Below are 20,983 nucleotides of genomic sequence, written 5' to 3' on the forward strand. Positions count from 1 at the left end.
TGGAGACTGATGAGGACGACAGGTGAGATTCCACCCTGGAGACTGGAACAACCTGTTTTCATGTTTCGTAACAGGGGAGGGGCTTAAGTCACAAATATACCTTTAGATCAGTAAAGAGGTCTGGACTTGTTTGATATATCGTCAGTGTAAAGCTGCAGATAGTTGTTGTCTCATTCTGTGTACTGTATAATGTTAAGACAGATAAATGTTTGTTTTTTTATTCTGCTTTTTAAAATTGCTTGGAGGCATTGCTTGACATACCATCAAGACTTTCTCGGTAGTGAAAAAGTGACAGTTTGATAGCATTTGTGTTGTGGTATGTAAAATGGATCTCCTTTCTTCGGGACTGTTGTTTTATTTTTAGAAACAGATATGACTCCAGCGTGGTGAGTGTGACTTTAATAATCTTTAATTAGTAACTGAACACTTGTTGGTTTTATTTGAATAAATTTCTCCTTTTGATAGTGTAATGATTCTAATATTATAACTGTAATCTTGCTCTGGCCCTTTAAGTCAAATATTGTTTGCACCAGACTAATTACTGTATGTTATTTTGCATATTTCTATTTATGTAATGCTGTCTTTATACATTTATTTCTCCAAACCTTAGGCGCAATTAAGGATAAACTTCAAGCCTTTTTAAAGGTTTGACATGATTTAATGACACTATGATCCACTTCCTAGCCTGCATTTTCACATTGCTCCAGATATGTCTGACGCCATCCCTAGGTAGTGTACATTTTCTTCTGCATCTGAACTGTGATTTGACAGTTGCTTAGATGTAGGGCATATACATAACACAAATGGTAAACTTCCTTCTTAACCTCACAATGCAAAATACATAAATACTATTTAGTTGCATACACACACCATTATTATCAATACATGTTGGCTTGCGTATTTTGGCATTTATTCATATATATTAAATTAGTTTGTTTTGTAATTAATATCAAGGTTTTTTTTGTTGTTTTTTTAGCAATTCTTGCTCCTCCAAAGAACCTGACTGTGGGATTATTGGATTTTAAGGCTACAGTGGAATGGCTCCCTGGGAAAGGAAATCCTCCTGACAGCAGATATATCTTGGAGTTTATAACGGCACAAAAAATGTACATACAGACTTATCAAAAAATAAATAAATATATATTTATAAATATACATTTCTTCTTTTTTTTAATGAAAAAATATTTTATTGTACTCATGATGATGTTTTTTTTTTTTTTTTTTTCGGGTAGCTCTGGAGGAAAGTGGAATCGCTCTCCACACTGCACTAACATAAAAATACTGAAATGTGAACTGACCTTCAATATGCATCCTGAGCTTCACTGGAATTATTTTGTGAGGGTCAAGACAACATTTAAAAAGACGAGCTCCAACTGGACAACTACATCAAATTCTTTCCAGCCATATGGAGACAGTAAGTTCAAATATGAATGAATGTCATAAATTGTTTTTGTCAGAAAAGCTAAATAATGCTCCTTTGAAATGGTTGTTTGACTTTCTGCTGGATTATTCTGTAGCACACCTGAGTTCTCCAGATGTAAAAATCTCAACTGAACAAAAGTCCATTAAAATTGATTTTAGTCATTGGCTGGAATTAAAACCAGAGATTAAACCACTGGAATACCTGCTATACCTTTTTGAGAACAGTCCTGCAGGGGAATCAAAGGTAAATGCATAACATTTTTGTTTTGTACAATCACTGATTTTTAGAATTAAATTTCTACTTTCATGAATGCATTACTTAAAATTTGTTGATTCTTTTTTATTTATTTATGTAATTGTTGTTGTTGTTGTAGTTTATAGCACTGATATCAACCTCGGAATCACCCTACATTTTCCATGATGTGCCATCTGGCAAGAACTACTGTGTCAGTGTTTCTGCCAGTCATCTACAAGTCTTGAACTTCAACACCACCAAATGTATATTACTATTAGGTAATGGATATAATTTTATTTGTATAGTGTTCATAGTGTGTATATCAGGAGAGAGAGAGAGATTAATACTTTTATTCAGCGAGGATGCATTAAATCGATCAAACGTGAGAGTAAAAAATGTATAATGTTACAAAAGATTTCTATTTCAAACACAGTAAATGCTCTTTTGAACTTTCTATTCATCGAAGAATCCTCAAGAAAATATATTACAGTTTCCACAAAACTAGAAAGCAGCACTGTTTCTGGCATTTATAAAAATTATAAAATAATAAGAAGAAATGTTTCTTGAGCAGCAATTATGATTTCTGAAGGATCATGTGACGCTAAAGACTGGAGTAATGAAGCTGAAAATTCAGCTTCGCATCACAGGAATAAATTACATTTTAAAACAGAAAACAGTTATTTTAAACTGTAATAATTTTCCAAAATGTTACTGTTTTAGTGTATTTCTGACCAAACAAATGCAGCCTTGGAGAGCATAACTTCAAAAACATAAAAGCAACTATATTACAACTGTATTTTATGTATGTTAATGTGTCTATATGTTATATATTATAGATTCTACTACAAGCTTTATGCTAATGGTGTGCATTGTGGCCATACTGATTCTTTTTACAACTGGGATGTTTTTGTCTTTTGGTTGTTTTTACTACATGAGGCATAAAAACAAGAAACTCCACATTCCACAACCTTTGGTATGTACTTCAGTACAGTTGAAGTTTATAAAGCTTTGTGTATGTCCTAATTTGACTTTAGAATTGAAGTTGCATTTATCAGTTCTGTGAACATTCTTGTTTTTTTTTTTTTTTACATTATACCCTTCCAAGATGTTTAATATTTTTATATACAGTATACATTTACTATGTATAGGCCTTGAATCAAATGTAAAAAATCTGAATTTCAATCCATTAGATACAAAATATCAAACTGTGTGGCATCTGCAAACAAATGTTGCTAGAGCTGTTCTAGGAACTAACTTTGCTTTCTGAGACAATATTTCTATTATTTTATCTGGTCTCTAAGTCATTTTTTATGGATGTATTTATTCACACAAGTGAAATTAAAACATGAGATAACATGAACATTAATAAAAATACAACTGTTCATTATTAATGTTAGTTAATGCTTTAACTGAAGTTAATTAATGGAACCTTATTATAAAATGATACCAAATAAATAAATGCAATGCATGGTAGAGGTTCACTATCCTTTACAATAATACAGTGTTTGTTTTTCCTTTACAGATTATTTTTCCAGAATATAAATGGCTCCTAAAACTAATCCCTGAGGAATACCAGCCAATTACAGTGACCTCGCCAAAAACAGTAACAAACCATTTTTCTTCAGAGGAAGAGGAAGAGGAAGACTCCAAGGATGGCTCTCTGTTCTATCAACCAACATGCATCGCCAATGTTATCCCACCAGAGCAAGCAGTGGAGGCTGATACATCAAATCAGTGTTATAAGTACACACTAACTAATGATACGGAGGAAAGTGAAAAAAATGAAAATGTAATATCTGAAAAGAATGAGGAAAATATGCATCCAGGTAGTGAATCTGAATCTAGATCTTCCTGTGCTTGTACTTTAAACCATTTGAGATCATCCAAAATACTTCAAACTGTTATAATGAACACGTTTGTAAACTTAGAGACGATTAGATGTTATGCAGAAGGAACTCTTTCCTGTTCTTCTGGCAATGGCTGTGAAAGAGATGCACCTGCTGAGGAGGAGGAGGAGGAGGAGGAGGAGGAGGAGGATGGCTTCTTCTTACCTGATTTCTCCTCAGACAGTGGCTATGAACCAAGATAAAAGTATTTATGAGCTTCCAAATCTCTACTATCTAAACTATGAAGGATCTTAAACAGGATCTACATATCCTGAACCTACTTCGAAAGGTGGAGTCTGCAACCAAATTAAAGCAAAAAGTATCCACCTTTCACCTGAGCCATGCAAAACTGTGTTAAAGTTGGAGATGCAGAAGATTAGAACATCCATAACATCAAGGAATAACACTTGAGAAGATGCCGGTATAGAAACCTAATCTGGGTCTGTTATACCTGGAGAGAACTATCTGTAAACATTCCCATTCATCTTAATAGCACTTATAGTTTTCTCCTGCATCAGGAACTCTTGGATCTTCCAGATATCGTGCTCTATACACGAAAATCTGACTCTAAAACTGAATTCTGTATGGTAGACTAGAAGGAACTTTGGACCTAAACATTGCTGGTTAATGGTCATCTTGTTGCTGATTGCCCAGTTGAAGTACTATAAGCAGGTCATGTTGAACACATTTTGAACTATGGAAAGTGCGCCTACTTCAGGAATAAGTTTGAGCTGCACATTCTGTCACATGACTGATCACTTAGGAGAGGTTTATTATGATGTTGAAATGGATTGTCTATTCGGTGTAGGTTTTGTTTAGAACCCTGATCAAAGTCACCTACCTGTGATTTTCTAATGATCCCAAAAACATTGATTAGCATGCTCAGATGTGTTTGACTAGAGTTGGAGCCAAACTCTGCACCGCATTAGCCCTCCAGGGCAAGATTTGAATAACCCTGACGTAGGCAATAAATGGCCATTCAGACACTTCAATGATGGACTCCAGGTGCTACATGAAGCAAATTAAGATGCAGTGCAATACCTGATTGACCTGAAATATTGGAAAATTGAAATTCTTAGTGTATTCTAGTGTATTCTATGTCATGCAAAATACATTCCAAAATTGCCATACCATAATTTACACAAACTGGGATCTGAGACAACTACAGTGAAAATATCTATATATAAAATCTGATGACAGATGAAAATAAACAGAAAACAACTGCTAAATGGTGATTGAATTATTTGAATTATTGAATTGAATTATTGATTGAATTATTTTTGAAAACATCCTCTCTTTACAGCATCTTTTCACAAGTTCTTAAAAAGAGTGTAGTGTAGTGCAGTTCCCACAGTTCTTTTCATAGAATTCTTTTTTTTAATTTTTTGTTCTGAATTATTACAGTATTTGTAAATGGAATGCTTAGAAATCTAAAAGTCATATCCACTACTGGCACACTAACACAAAAGATATAAATAATCTACATGTATCTTTCATGACACAACAGTTTTACTGTGCCGGATTTATTTTCATGTCATATCCTACCATATGTACGTGAATGTGTTTATGTCCAAACACTTGTTTTCTGTAAAACACTTTTTTGTTTACATTAAATGTTACCGGCTGTAATGCTGCATAATGCCTTACTAAATGTTGTCTTTAATGGTGCTAAACAGGTTGTTTCTTTTATGGTTTAAGAATGCTTCCGGAATGCATAGTCGATATAAAATAACTGGATGAAGAGTAATTTCTTACTACTAAATTCTGAAAAAACAGAGGTGTTAATTATAGGACCTAAAAACTAGAAAGCTGTCTAAGACTTGATGGCTGCTCTGTCAATTCTTCATCATCAGTTAGGAACCTAGGTGTGCTATTTGATAGCAATCTTTCATTAAAAAGCCAAGTTTCTAGCATTTGTAAAACTGCATTTTTCCATCTCAAAAATATATCTAAATTACGGCCTATGCTGTCAATGTCAAATGCAGAAATGTTAATCCATGCGTTTATGACCTCAAGGTTAGATTATTGTAATGCTTTATTGGGTGGTTGTTCTGCACGCTTAATAAACAAACTCCAGCTGGTCCAAAATGCAGCTAGAGTTCTTACTAGAACCAGGAAGTATGATCATATTAGCCTGGTTCTGTCAACACTGCACTGGCTACCTATTAAACATTGTATAGATTTTAAAATCTTGCTTATTACTTATAAAGCCCTGAATGGTTTAGCACCTCAGTATTTGAATGAGCTCTTGTTACATTATAGTCCTCCATGTCCGCTGCATTCTCAAAACTCTGGCAATTTGATAATACCTAGAATATCAAAGTCAACTGCGGGCGGCAGATCCTTTTCCTATTTAGCGCCTAAACTCTGGAATAACCTACCTAACATTGTTCAGGAGGCAGACACACTCTTGCAGTTTAAATCTAGATTAAAGACACATCTCTTTAACCTGGTTTACACATAACACACTAATACGCTTCTTATATCCAAATCCATTAAAGGATCTGTCTAGTTGACCAAGACAACTAGAGCCCCAGAGACAGATCCCCTGTAAAGACCTTGTCTCAGACGACCACCGGGCCAGACCACAGGAAACAGATGATTCTTCTGCACAATCTGACTTTGCTGCAGCCTGGAATTGAACTGCTGGTTTCGTCTGGCCAGAGGAGAACTAGCCCCCCCCCCGACTGAGCCTGGTTTCTCCCAAGGTTTTTTCTCCATTCTGTCACCAATGGAGTTTTGGTTCCTTGCCGCTGTCGCCTCTGGCTTGCTTAGTTGGGGACACTTAATATCCAAAGATATCATTGACTTATCACAGATACTATTTAAACTGAACTGAGCTGAATGATGAACTGCCTTTAACTGTCATTTTGCATTATTGACACACTGTTTTCCTAATTAATGTTGTTCAGTTGCTTTGACACAATCTGTTTTGTATAAAGTGCTATATAAATAAAGGTGACTTTACCCGACTATAAAAGAGGCGAGCAAAAAGTAAATGCTATACGTTTATTTTTATGTATGATTTTGAAGTTGCAAATAAATATTGAAAAACATAAATATGCAATAGTGCCCCTATGGAGTACATATAATTTCTTTATATTTTCTTTCTATTTACACATTTGAATGATTTAAAGATTATTTGCCATTTGTAGACAAAAGTGAGAAATCTCTCGTTATTGTATTCTCTTCCCTTCTTATTTGTCGTCTAGTCAGTCTCCCCCAAACAGAGAAGAGAAAAACCCTTTCCTTCCATCTTCCCCACGTACACGCAGTGATCTGGTGGTGCGAGTGCCTCTTTGAAAGCCTGTCTGTTCCTTGTTGTTTTCCTTTTCCTTCTCTTGTTGTTGGAGTTGAACCTGATGACAGATCACCAGACGCATGTCCTCCTGGAACAGAAATTTGTTGGTCAATGAAAGTAAGAGAAGAGCAAAACTAGGTTTTTACCATTTCTGTATATATTAAATATTTTTTAATAAATATGTGCAATGCATAGTGGAGGTTAACTATGATTTACAATAATACATTGTATGTTCAATACAGTTTGTCACTGCAGGAACTAAAAGGGTCCTAAGACTAACCCCTAAGGAACTCCAAACAACTGAACTAGCCTTGCAAAAAAACCAGTAATGAGGACTGTGTTTCTGTGAACTGTGTTTCTGATTTCAAGAAGGATGTCAAAGACGGCTCTCTGTACAATGCATGGTAGATATACATTTTATGAAAAAAATGTAAGTAGTACTTCCTGTGCAAAACATAATGGGTGGTTTCTAAGGCGTACCACTACCAACAAAATCCAATTGACATTACTGGATTAGAAATCAATTACAAGTTACCTGCCAAGACTCAACCTCCTGAGACAGTGCCACTTTGTGTCTAATAGTGTTCAGAAGCTGCTGGTTGAGTGCATCACGTTCTTGTCGGGCCAAAATTATCTCCTCTTCCAAGGCACTATGGGTGATAAGGAAGAAAAAGTTTGGGTTGAACAAAACAATAGACCGTTTCAAGCTACACTTTCAAGCTATTATGCAAAGTATCCCCCATTTATCACACATCGTTAGCTTATCACTTTATCTCTGGCATTAAATATGACACACTGAGAACAAAAAAGGAACAAGCTGAAAAGCCTTTTGATCCAGTTCTCACCTGTAAGTAGGTTTACCAGGACTGTTACGAAATGGCTTCACCTCCTCCGTCAGCTCTTCTAATTCAGTTTCTCTAGACTGTAGCTGATGAAAGAACAAAACAACACATATGACCTTAGATGAACATACTCAGTCTATATGCATGCTATTGTGATGTCATCGTCTTATTTATCTAACCTCTTTCTGTAATCTCTGAATTTCTTTTTCTTTCTCTTGCAAAATGGATGAATGGGCCAAAATGGTTTCTTTGGCCTGTTGGAGATCAAAATGAAAACAACCAGTCAGCAGAAATAGAAAGTGTGGTGAAGAGAAAAGCTGGGTGAGGAGAAAAACAAACACTTACATAAAACCCAAAGACTTTTGATAGTCAGTATACATTGCTTGCAGTGCTGTAAACATTTGCTACAAGCTAAGCTGAAGCATGCACACCTATCTATTTACTTTTTTTAAACGGGTAGAGCACTACCTGGGACTGTTGGATCTCACTCTGAAGTGACAAAGGGAAACAGGGAGTCTCTCCCAGATTGGCCTCTTCTCCCAGGGCTTCAACCCTTTGCTGTAGGGTACGGTTGACTGTGCGCAGCTGAAACACTGCGCTGTGCTCCTGTTCCAGCTGTGAAAGAGCCAGAGACAGCCAGACTGAAACTCTCTAGGGATGGATGGACTCTGACCAGCGAAATCTGAACCTGAAACTTAGGCTGCCCAATTCCCAGTTCTCATACAATTTAGGACCAACGGTATGCAGGATTAGACTTAGTTTGCCTCAAATTACAGTATGCTGAAAATCGTATGTCATGGTGGCAATATGGTACACTTTATTCAGTGGATTTTCAAAGTGTGCATCTCTGCCCACAATGCCTCTCAGAACACAACTGTCCATTTTGCTTTTAAATATATACTTTTTATTTTTATAATTGGTAAGTTGGTAAGATTTTTTGATGTTTTTGAAAGAGGCTTATGCTCAGCAAGGCTGCATTTATTTGATCAAAACCAGACTGATTTGGTGCTAAAGAAACATGTCTTATTATTATCATTGTTAAAAAACAGTTGTGCTGCTTAATATTTTTAACTGTCATACATTTCATCAGGGTTTTTGGATGAATAGAAAGTTAAAAAGCATTTATTTGAAATAGAATGTTTTGTAACAAATGTCTTTATTGACTCTTTTGATCAATTTAATTATTGTTTTATCTTTTCAATGCATTTTATTGGGTCATTTAAGTGATTTAAAAAAATATATATATTAACAGTTATGTTGCTTAATGTATGTGGAACACTGATGCATTTTTTTCAGGGTTCGATGAATAGAAAGTTATATATATTTCATAATATTAAATTAGACATTTTTCTAGTGCTTCATTCTTTGTGGTGGACTCTTGTGCGAAATGGACTTCCCAACAGTACTGGTAGTGGTAGTTTGTAGCCTTGGTGCTGCTTCACATTACTAAATGCTACAAATCAATTCTTATGTTAAATCTAGGGTGTAAATTCTAACTGTATGCAGTATTTATATGAGACGTCTATCCTATATAGAGATTCACACTTGCTCCCCATCTCCTATAAACTTTCCTTCCCAAATTCTATCATCTTGCACATATTCCTCACCTCCGTTTCTTTATCTTTCAGACTGGTCTGTAGCTCAATCACCCTCTCTCTCAATCCATCCCTCTCAGATCTCAGCCGGTGGTTGTCTTCTTGAGTTGACTTCAGTCGTTCATCCATATGAGTACAGCGCTCTTTCAAAACCCTGTTCTGTGATATACGATCAGTAGTGAAAAATAACACAAAAACAGTGAATCAACATACTTTCTTTAATTATTTTGCTACAAATCAAAGTTGACCATGTCAAAATATCAGCCTGGCCAATATATATGTTTAATTCTACTTTGATTACTAATTTTGTGTCTATACCTCTGCTTGCAGACTGTCCAGTCTAGCAGAGCTTATGGATTTGCTAAAACTTGTATCCTCCATTTCTTCTCTCAAAGAACGAAGCTCAGTACGCAAAGTATGCTCTAAAGCCACTTCCTGGAAGAAGACAAGGAGAGAGAAAGGTTTAGATGTAGTCAAACATTATTTCTAGGACTGCTTTTGACATCAGACAGATACATAAACCTAACTATCTAACTGTATTCATGTTACTACGTCACTAGACATGTTTACCCACATAAACCTGGATGCCTCTAATAAGATTTGCAAGAAGTAGTTAAAAATAGGAAACTGGGGACTTAAATCTTCTGATTGGTCACCTCTGCCAGCTGTTCCACAAGTTTTTGGTTGTGGTTAGATAGCTGAGTCAGCTGCTCACTCTCTTCACGACGCTGGCCACGACCTTGAATGTGTTTTTGTTCCAACTGCGTGCGCAACGCTGCGATGTCAGCCTGCAGTTCTGCTTCCCGCTGACTTGCCTCGAGGTCCCGCACCTCCAGACGTCGCTGCAGCACATGTTTCTCCTGCTGCACAGCCTGTTGTACAAAACAAACTTTTTCTGTAATTCACACACTTTAAAAGAGTTCTAATGCAGTTAATAGGTTTGATTTAGAATGATATCTACCTAGATGGGTCTTTTTATGGTGAAATGTTTTTTGAGGTTCTAGAAGGTGTTTTTGAAGGTGGTGTAATGGGTATAAAGTAACCTTTATTACAGGTTCTATCATTCAAGTTTTTAGCACTTATTTTGAGACCATTGATACAATCCTCTCTAAATGAAGAGCCACCATAAAATATTACTGTTTCTGCATCGTATGCAACATCATTTCACTATACAGGAGATATAGACACTCAAAATCAATAATGTTTGAGCATTTTCCCTTTTATCTTTATTTCTTAAGTACAAGTCCTCTAGTAGATGGGTACCAGTGTGTAGTTTTAAGCTTGTTAAGATTTTTTTTTACACTACCATTCAAACGTTAATATTTTTTGTGCAAATCGTGATATATTTTTCAGGATTATTTGATGCATAGGAAGTTCAAAAGAACAGCATTTCTTTGAAATAAAAACTGTAATTTCTGATCAATTTAAAGTGTCCTTACTGAATAAATTAAGTATTAAACAAATGAATGGTGGTGTAATTCTAATCTATAAAAACATTTTAAATCTTTCTTCCATTACAATAGTAAAATAACAAGGTATTAAAATAAAATGGGCACATTTTGGGGAGATACAGCCATTTGCCACATGGTGTTCATTTTAGACATTAGCATTTTGCATGCATTTTATTTTTTTTAATTTTTTTTTTATTGTGATAGATGTTTTATATACCATTATTATTTACTGTTCTTATTCCTATTATAATGATTTAAAGAATTAACAATGTATTGTGTATGTGTACAGCACCACGGATGCAAATTTCTCTGCTGGACAATAAAGAATATTTTTATCAAATAAATAAAAAATTGTGTAAAAAAAAAAAAAAAAAAAAAAAAGAGTTTAGATTGTTTGTAAACATAAACATGTCACTTTACTGAGTTAAGGTCTGTTTCAGGACCTTAACAGATAACTATATTAGCGTACACACCAGCAGACGATAATGTTCTGTTTATTATAAGCATGCACTGCAGTTATCGTATGCTGTTTGCTTTTTTTAATTGCTTGAACTTGTTAAAGTCGGGTGGATTCAGACTGGCTGTTAATTGTTTTGTTATCAGTTGAAAATAGTAATTCTAATGATATTGTGTTGGTATAGTTGTGGTTGTATCGCTATTCTCATCAAATCTGAATGATTTCTAAAACTTTATAGTTATCGATCTTGGTGTGAACAGGCCTTGAGAGACTCCATCATTTCTGACCACTCATTCTCATTCATACCTCCGTCTTCCTTTCCATCTGCTCTATCTGGGCGGCCAGCTCCTCGTTTTTCTCCAGCAAAGCTTGGCCCACCTCAGCAGCCAAGATCAGGTCCTTTTCCAGCAGTGTAGGACTGCTGTCATCCTGAGGTGAGGAGAGAAGATCATCTACTCCCATTGTAGGAGCCATGATCCGGTGACCGGAGGAAGAGTGTGATGAAGAAAAGGAGAAGAAAGAATCCTCCAGGATGGGAGAGGGTAGGTTCTCCTTCCTGGTTGGAAACATTGGTCCGTCCCCTTAAGTTCACGGCTGAGCAGGACTCCAAGTAACCGTCCTGATCGTCAAAAGTTGTTCATCTGCATCCTTCCCAGTCGAAATGTACAATGCTTTAGTCTAGTCTGGATTTAGTTAACTGGAACACACAGAACCTGACACCTCTTGGTTTTGTGTATCCTTCAAAAGATGATCAACCCTTGTGTGAGTCACATGTAGGGTGTACTGCGGCTGAAGCTTCCTTCAAGGGTGGAATCTTCAGTTGATTTATTGTTCTTCCTTATTAATGTTCCTATGGACAAAAACATGTTAGAACAGGTGACAGTTGTGTGAACTCACCCTGAAATTCATGACACAAAGCTGGCAGGTGTTTTTATTCACAATATCTAATATCTCCTGGACTGTAAGAGCTTGGGTTTCTTTCCTATACTCTGTGTGTGTGTCTGAACAACACATTTCTATTGTTGTCTAGGAGCTTCTTTTGTGGACACGACCAACATAACAATGTCTCAGTGTTTCTCTCACATTCCAGTAGACATTCAAGACTCAGTGACTTCACCCCTTACAATTGGCTAAACAGGTTTTAAAGAGCACAGGTAAATAAGACATAGGTGGCTCTGACTTTCTTAATACTGATATTTCCCAACCATTACGTTTAATATTGCTGAAAAGTGTTTCTTGGAATAAAACAGGCTGCTTCCTGGTCTGTGGATCATAATGGAGGAAACAACCATAAATGGATGTAAACCAAAAAAATGTTTATTTTTTAACATCATGTGGTATTTTATGGAATTGAAACGGTTGAATCAGCAAACATTACTCTAATGCAGTGTAAATACATCAGCCCAAACTGTTCGTATCAACTTCACAGCAAATAAAGGTTTAATTAAAATAGCCTACTTAAGAACTTGAATGTTTTCTATTTCTATATTTAAAATATTTTCCAGTAAAGTCGGTAAGAAAGCGTCTGTTAGTAGTCAAAATGTCCCTATTGACTATTTAGAACAAGAAACGCTTTGTTTTTCCTACCTGGGAAGTTCCTGCTCCAAACTCAGCATGAAAGGTGACAGGGAGGTGCTACTGATCGCCTTGGAAGCGCTGCTGTACAGCTAATTAGGCCACACCTTCTCATGGCGTCATCCGTTCAGTGGGAGGAGGCGGGTACACATTTACATAACTTTTACATTTACATTTAGTCATTTAGCTGACGCTTTTATCCAAAGCGACTTACAAATGAGGACAATAAAAGCCGTCAAAACTAACAAAAGAGCAGCAATCTATAAGTGCAAATGACAAGCCTCGGTTAGCCTAACGCAGTACACGTAGCAAGGTGTGTGTATATAATATATACATATATATATATATATATATATATATATATATATATATATATATATATATATATATATATATATATTATACACACACACAAAGAAAAATAAGTAGTAGTAGAAAATAGTACTAGAAAAACAACTACTATTTATTTATAAATGTAAACATGGGGGAATTAAACCAGTGTTTTGAATTTTGAAGGCAGCAGTTCAACAATATCAAAAAACAATATTAACATCGAAAAATAAGAAAGCTTTAATCTTTGTAAAGATTTACTGTTTTTATTTCATTTAGCCATCATTATGTTTGTTTGTAATATTAAAAAAAAACACTATGTTTTATTAATTTGTTCATTTTTGTTTGTATGCCTTATTTGGTTCACTTTGGTTAACACGTTTTGCTTTTTCCCCATTTAGTTTTTATCCACTTTTTTTTCTGAAATCAGTAAATTGGTTATTCATATCTGTTCAATTTCTGTAAACAGAAAGATTTCTGCTTCTGGTTTGTAATTTTTTCATAAAATGAAGAAACAAGCAAATTTGCCTAATTTGACAGCTTTGGAATATAAATTATCATATTAATTTATGATGTTTACTTTATAACTCTGGACTGTAGTAGCCTTGAATCTCTATTCAGATTCATGAGAGACTTTTCTGTGAACTTTACTGTCTTATTTTAGTTTTTAATCTTTATAAATAAATAAATAGAACATACATTTTAAAAAGTTTTATAATTTTGCCTCTCTCTCTATTTTCTTTTATACCATCACTGTATCCTATTTCTTTACATAAAGCATTAAAAACATAATTAACAAATTCTTCCCATATTAAAGAATAGACAAGACAACAGATTGTGCTTTCAAATAATCTCTAAACTAAACACTTTTAGAACTACAACATGCTTCAGAGTATTCAAAGATAATTTTATAATAATGTTACGTAACGCTCTTCTGTCTAAAATGTTCTATAGGTAAATTAAGTATTCATAATTTCCACAGTTATGCTGACTACAATATAATTCTCACCATAAAAGAACCCATTTAGGGGCTGTTAGTTAACCTGTTCAATGCTGCCACTTTGTGGATAAAGTAACCCACTTTACCTCACTGTGGAGGCAACCAGCTTCCAGTTAGATAACTGGAGATCATGATTTCACTTAGTAAGGTTCTGGGTTTACAATTAGCTTCGTTGGACTGTTTGTTATATTCCAAGGTGTGCCAAATATGGAAATGGCTCAGAGAGACCGCAAGGAATCCTCTGAACCAAAGTGAGTGTTGATTTTTGCTACAGTGAAAGGACGGGTTGTTCGGCCCCTGGCGAAGGCCTCAGTCTATGTAACTAGGTGTTATGGGGCCTGTGGCCTGGCTGTGTCCCTCACCATGGATGGTAATAATGAACTGAGTGTGGATTCAGATAATATCCACACAAACGAGAGCCTGTGAAACTTTCAGCAACACTTCCTGCTTTCTTGACTATTTTCCTCTTACAGACCATAAATGAAGCTAGTTACAGCTATGGGCCCTGCTACGAATCTTGACACAAGAAGACTCTGCAACAATAAAAAGCAATTTTGAATGACATACAAAAAGACAAATCAAATACTAGATAGTTATGTTTGCAATGAATGTCAGATTTTGTCCTTAAATGGTAAAGAGAAAAATAAGTCGAATCACTTGTGTTCTATATAAGTAAATACACTTAATTCGAGGGGAGTGTTACTTCAATTTTCGTGTTATTATATGGATTATATGTGTACTTTCTGAAAATAGGAGGAGCTTGGGCTCGACTGGCCCCTCCCACTTGAGCTTTAGTCCTGTTCAGACAAACTAAGAATCAGACTCAGAGAGATGGAGAGACACTGTGCTAGCTGGACCCTTCTCCTGGTGCTGTGTGGCCTCCTGCCACTGTCTGCTCAGGCGGCAGGCAGATGCCAAAACTCTCGGACAAGAAGCTATGCGCCGATTCAGAGTGTAGCCGTGAGTAATGCCACTAGCATTTTTAACTTTCATATATTTATTGTGGGGAAGTTTCAGGATAGTATTTGTTGGTGCTTTCTTTTAAATGTTGCATTTCAGCTTACATAACTTTGTAACATTTTACAGTAAGGTTCAATTTGTTAACAAGTTAACAATTTAACTACAGAATATTAGTTAACCTGAATTGAACAATGAAAATTTTATATATATATATATATATCTATATATATATATATATATATATATATATATATATATATATAGCTTTTTCACTTATAGTTCTGAAAATGTAACAATATAAATGTAACTAATATCTCAGTTAATATGAGGTCCAAGAAACTGCATGCATAATCAATAATACAACAATATTTTTTTTTTAAGTTGAGCATGTCGTGTCAATACCCATCTAAACTGGTTTATGTTTATTCACAGATCCCATTCTCATTGCTAGAGCTCTGCAGGATTATTACCCACAAGACTGTCGCTTCATTCACATCCATCAAGGCCAGTCTGTCTATGTGTATGCCATGCTGAAAGACCGTGGGAACCTCTTTTGGGCTGGCAGTGTAAGTTTGACAAGGCTCAATTACTCAGTTACAAACATGCAGTATTTTAATCATTAAAACTTCCATGGTTTTCTTGTATTGTCAAAGTGTGCTTTCCCCTCTGAAAATGAAGTCACTCAGTATAACTGAAGAAAACTGTTTGTGAAGGTTCAAGGGTCATATTATGGAGACCAGGAAGCTCGTCTGGGATATTTCCCCAGCAGTGTTGTTGAAGAGACACATGTGTTAATGCCTGCTGAGGTTGAGGTCAAGACCGACGTGCGTATCTGAATCTTTTGTCTATGATAAACAAAAAGAAATTGATGCATGGACAAATACATACAACCAAAAATGTGCATATGGGATTAATTCTATTATTTTTTCTTTTCAGAAATGGGACTTTTACTGCTATTAGGATTGTGTGCTGTCTTGGCTAGAACATAAACATGATTGATTCGTGCTTCCACTCTGCACTTTAGTGTGTCATTTATTATTTCTAGTAAGCAAAGATTATTTGCTATTCAGAAGAGGAGAATATATAGAACCTGACTGTAGACTGTAAATGCTTTTTGATGCAATAAAACTGAGCTGCTGCTACTCTTGCATGTGATCCTTTGTATCACGTGATATTTTGGTAAGAAAATTGTGAATGAGAACTAAAGAGAAAATCAATTATTAGGCCTACTCAAGCGAGAAATCATTGCATCTGCCTTCATTATCATTATCTTCATACAACTTTAGCGGTAGATATTCGGTTAATATAGTCTTTGGTGTATCACAAATAATTAAAGCGATTAAACATCAAACTAGGTAAATAGAGTGTAAAGCGCTGTTCTGATAAGTTTGTGGTTGACTATCACAAATATTTAAACTTGGGTGGTCTAGGGTGAAGTTACTGATGAGACTGGTTGTGTAATTATTTTAAAAGCATATATTAGAAAATCTATTATTTATTATGAAAAGTATAACAAAAATTATCACACACACTCGCCGTACTTGGCTTCACGACGCCCCCTTCCGCATCAGGTTGGTATTGTTCAGTAAAATCTTGCTCTGAGACCATCATAGCCACCTACTGTACTGTAAGTCACATTTAAAATGCTTGAAATTCATTGCATTAGATAAGATAGACTGGCATCTGCAATCCTTTCACAGCTTCACTTTTTTGAGCAGTGCAATGATTTTTAATCAATTAGTGTGAACATGTTCCACTAACATTTGCCCAAATCATTTTGAACACTGAACATCGATTTTTTGTTTTCAAACTTATTTTGTAAAAGTTTTGCTTTAAAAGTGTGCTAGTGCAACCTTTCTTTAAAACGCATTTGATTTGGTTTGACATTTAGTTATCTAATGCAGTGAAATTCATGCATTTTAAGTGTCACTTAAATGTCCAAATACCAGTTTTGTGCTCAACAGACAAACAATTTTGAATTTGTTACCCCTCACAGTTCTCTCACTACTTTGAAACCACCTATTATTCCAGCTATACGAAGGAAGATGTTCGGCCAATTTACACAAGTATGTCTTTTTCTTAAAATAATTTTATTAAAAACTTTGTATCAACTTTTTTTTCAGTTTAATATATTAATTCGTTAATTCTATTGTTTTTAAATTCAACAAAGACTTCAGAGCTTCAGTGCATGATCAGCTTCAGTATCCATCCACTGACTTCTGTTAGTCAAATATTGATTAAAAAAAAAACTTCTCATATTTTGCCCAAGCATATGTCTATTTGTTTTATCATGTATGCAGTGAAATGAAAATGTACCTATGATGATTGATTATCCATACATAATAAGATTATAATATTTGACTTCTCAATTATATACTGCATTGATAATTCACCTTAATTCATCTGGTTGATGGATTTTTTTGATGAATTCATTAAACAGTAAATTAGTCAGCAAATATATTTTGAATTTTGACTTCGACTTGCCACAGTATTTATTGATAATTATTTAATGATGTTAATAAGTGAATTCAGTGCTTCAGCTGTGAATAATGAGGAATATAAGCAGTGAACAGTGCTCCTTCTCACTTATACCTCCTTGTGGGGTTTATGCAGTAGTTTGGTTTGATATAAATATGAGATAATAAGGATATTTTTCCTACATCATTGTCAGAACCTTACTGTTCCATATCATAAAAATTACTGATAGAGTTTGATATTAGCATTGTTGAATAAGTAAGCCATTAACAGTCTCGGTGATTGTAAACAATATAAATTCTTGGCACTTATTCATGTGCACAAACATCTCGGCTCACATCTCGGCTCACATCTCACTCTCAAAAATAACATTCAAATATTATCTCATGGCAGACATTTGACCTATACACCATGCTTTTAAAACCTTGCATTAATAAACTTGCTTTTATTCATTCTCATTCATTTTTTGCAGTAACACCAGCTCTCTGCAGCATATCATCACGTGAGTAGCACCTTCTATTCATGCTGTTTAACCACGACTTAACATTCAATCTTTAATTGGGTTAAAAGCTGCGTTCATAACATCTTTAACCTTGGGTTTTAAAGCCCTGCTCCTGTTATTGTCATGCAAATACAGTGGCGAAAGTATATAGTGTGAAGCAATGCAGTGCATAAATGTGTCATTAACCAATCAAAACTGGATCAACGCACACAAATCTTGTCAAAACACCTAAATCCTGTGACTTTTTCATCCCCTCACTGTGTCCTCTGGTCCCAGATCCATTGTGATATCTCAAACAAATCATTTTACATACAGAGAATAAACAACAACAGAATAAACACTTTACAACAAGGTTCCATTAGTTAACATCAGCTAACAATGCAAAAATAATTTGAAAGCATTTATTAATCTTAGATAATGCTAATTTCAACATGTACTAACACAGATTAATATCTGTTAATATTATTTAATGGACCAGAGCTAACATGGAATTATTAACAGTTGTATTTTTATTAACTAACATTAACAAAGATTAATAAATACTGTAAGAAATATATTACTCTTGTTTAGTTAACGTAAGTTGATGCATTAAGTAATGCTAACTAATGGGACCTTATTCTGACTCTTCTGCAAATCACACTATTAATAATGAGAGACTGTGGCGTTTTTTGCCATCTGATCCAGCTGAGTTTAATACAATGGCCCATTTTTGCCTGTTTGTCTTAGTCATAAAAAATTGCTAGGGAAAAATACTCCTACACTCAAATACTTTGTCTTGCTGTCAAGCTGCAAGATATACAGAAGCCCCTTTGTTTGGTGGCATCAACAGAAAACAATGCTTTATTGTAAAAGTGTATTTCTATGAAATCCCTTTAGGTAACATTTATCATTTAGAGATTGTGTTAAGTTAGTTTGACGCTGATGGAGTTTTCGACCTAATCTTCTCTAGGCGCTGTAGCAAAGACAACAAAGTTTTGGCCTGTCAGGAAACATTAGGCTAATCGTTATTCCCTTGTAATGTAGCAGGAGGAAGACAAGGACATAAAGTTGAAACATGGAAGTCTAGCAGCTTTACTTCTTCTGAGACCCAGTCACGGCGGGCTTGTCTTCGCGGGTGATGGGAATGGTGCGCTCCGGGCCCTCTGTGTGTTTGCGAGGGGCTGTCACGGTCAGAACGCCATCAGCGGACAGGGAGGATGTGACAGAGGCCGGATCCATACCAGCAGGGACACGGTATTTTCTTAGAAACTCCCGTGAGATGAAACCGTGATCGTCCTGCAAGGAAATGAGCAGGTGATAATGAATGCGCCATCTCTCACTCTGCTTATAGCTCAGTGTTTATTTGAGGCTCAAGGCCAGTAATCTTGGTGATGACATGAGGATTTTAAACAATAAAGCTAGTCACACGCAAAGGTTTGGGGAGGTATTAGGTTGCAGTGTTCAGTGTTTATGCACTGTGAGTTTCTACCTGTCGATCCTCGTGTTTAGCGTGAATTTCAATGAAATCTCCATTGATTTTCACTGACAGCTCCTCTGGTTTAAAGTGTTTGACATCCAGATTCAGGGAGAAACGGTCCTTTTCCATTTTCATCTAAGAAAACATAATTAACGACGTAAATTATTAATAATTTAATAATAATAATTTCTTTGGTCTAACCTAATGCTCACAATTAGTTCACTTCAAATTCAAAAGAGAAACGTAAATTTTCAGATGTTTAGATTTTTTCTACTGTGACAGTATAAACCTGCTGACAAAGTTTCATCACTATATTATCTAGTCATAATTATATTAATAATTATTAACTATAAAGTAATAATAATAATAATATATATTTTCTATTATTATCTATTTTATATTAGAGTATTAAAATTACATTTAAAAAAAAATTACAATTCATTGCAAAATTCTGTTGTCACAATGCAAAAATCATAATAGCTCTACAAATGAAGAATTCAAGCGCCGTCTGAAATTTTCATCTTAAATTAGCATTTTTATCAGGCTCCTGTATTTATGTTAAGGTATTGCACTATAATAGCATAGAAAAGGACTTATACTTTGCCATTAAAGTAAAATTACTGAACCTAAACATAGGAGCCTGATAAAAATATTACTTTTAGAAGGAAATGGCTTTTGCATCTGAACTCTTCAAATATGCTTCACTTTCTTTATGTAAAAATATGTATTTCTCTTTTGAATTTTAAAGTGAAATATGACCCGAACAAACGTAATGTAGATTAACCACAATGTTCCCAAACGTCACTGAAAACTGCAAAACTAAACTTTCATGAAATTTTTAGCTCACCTCAGAAAGGCTGCTGTCCACCCAGCTTGGCCAGCGGAAAAAGGAAGGTCGTGGGTAGTACAGTGAGGGGATCATTTCGGCCTCAGGGATGGGGTCCCCAAAGTGTTGGTCAAAGATCCGGCTGGGAAAGAGTGATGGCCAGAAGGAGCGACGGAACCAGGGATGCTGGATGGCGATGTCCATTTTGTGTCTGGACCTTAGCAGCACTCAGAAAACTGCTGCCTCTTCTGCCTGCGCACTTAAATAGAGCAACACCGACGGCCCCTGGCACACGAGCCAGCGGTGGATCTTTCTGGAATAATGATGTAAACTGTTTGCCTGCTTTGCCTCTTTCACTTCGGCCCTCCCACTGTCCTCTGCTTGCTACCCCGTCCCCTCTTCCAACCATCACTCTCTGTATTTATCCAAAGAGCTGATCAGATTTCAATTCACTCAGATACCAACTGGATTACAGTGCAAGCCCCCAATAGTGCTGATGGTCCCATGTGTTCACTGCAGTGTCTGGCCCGGTGAACCTGCCAATGTTGAGGGAAGTCAGTAGTTGCTCGGCATTCTGGTGCGTCCAGCTCATTTGGTGCCAGCTAAGATTAGGATGCCCACGAGGTGATGTGCCCGTGTGTATTTAGGTTCTGAGCCCTTTCGGAGGTTT

At 35.6% G+C, this 20,983-nt stretch overlaps 3 protein-coding genes and 1 pseudogene across 4 annotated transcripts; 2 read left to right on the forward strand and 2 right to left on the reverse strand.

Annotated features, from left to right (window-relative positions):
- Positions 1–4,312, forward strand: LOC109089914 (interferon lambda receptor 1-like). Of its 2 annotated transcripts, none has more exons than XM_042757005.1 (8): positions 1–386; positions 611–645; positions 977–1,106; positions 1,233–1,414; positions 1,518–1,666; positions 1,797–1,935; positions 2,494–2,630; positions 3,180–4,312. In XM_042757005.1, the coding sequence occupies exons 4-8, from the start codon at positions 1,306–1,308 to the stop codon at positions 3,744–3,746; spliced, it is 1,101 nt and encodes a 366-aa protein (XP_042612939.1). In that variant the 5' UTR covers positions 1–386; positions 611–645; positions 977–1,106; positions 1,233–1,305; the 3' UTR covers positions 3,747–4,312. The 2 variants fall into 2 exon arrangements, with proteins under 2 accessions (XP_042612939.1, XP_042612938.1); XM_042757004.1 differs by having other exon boundaries at positions 10–386; positions 611–729.
- A 2,226-nt stretch (positions 4,313–6,538) lies between these two features.
- Positions 6,539–12,897, reverse strand: LOC109088077 (BICD family-like cargo adapter 2). The gene is made up of 10 exons (XM_019102242.2): positions 12,777–12,897; positions 11,496–12,039; positions 9,938–10,153; positions 9,600–9,716; positions 9,294–9,440; positions 8,155–8,301; positions 7,866–7,940; positions 7,690–7,772; positions 7,380–7,494; positions 6,539–6,932 (listed from the first exon to the last, which is right to left on the reverse strand). Exons 2-10 carry the CDS (start codon positions 11,757–11,759, stop codon positions 6,756–6,758), a joined length of 1,341 nt encoding a protein of 446 aa, XP_018957787.1. The 5' UTR covers positions 11,760–12,039; positions 12,777–12,897; the 3' UTR covers positions 6,539–6,755.
- Positions 12,898–14,910: 2,013 nt separating this feature from the next.
- LOC109081304 lies at positions 14,911–16,196 on the forward strand (annotated as a pseudogene).
- Positions 16,197–17,954: 1,758 nt separating this feature from the next.
- LOC109088095 (alpha-crystallin B chain-like) lies at positions 17,955–20,942 on the reverse strand. Its single transcript, XM_019102261.2, has 3 exons — positions 20,335–20,942; positions 19,500–19,622; positions 17,955–19,306 (listed from the first exon to the last, which is right to left on the reverse strand). Exons 1-3 carry the CDS (start codon positions 20,515–20,517, stop codon positions 19,103–19,105), a joined length of 510 nt encoding a protein of 169 aa, XP_018957806.1. The 5' UTR covers positions 20,518–20,942; the 3' UTR covers positions 17,955–19,102.
- Between the last annotated feature and the right edge of the window lie 41 nt (positions 20,943–20,983).

Source organism: Cyprinus carpio, chromosome A5 (genome assembly GCF_018340385.1).
Source record: "Cyprinus carpio isolate SPL01 chromosome A5, ASM1834038v1, whole genome shotgun sequence".
NCBI lineage: Eukaryota > Metazoa > Chordata > Actinopteri > Cypriniformes > Cyprinidae > Cyprinus > Cyprinus carpio.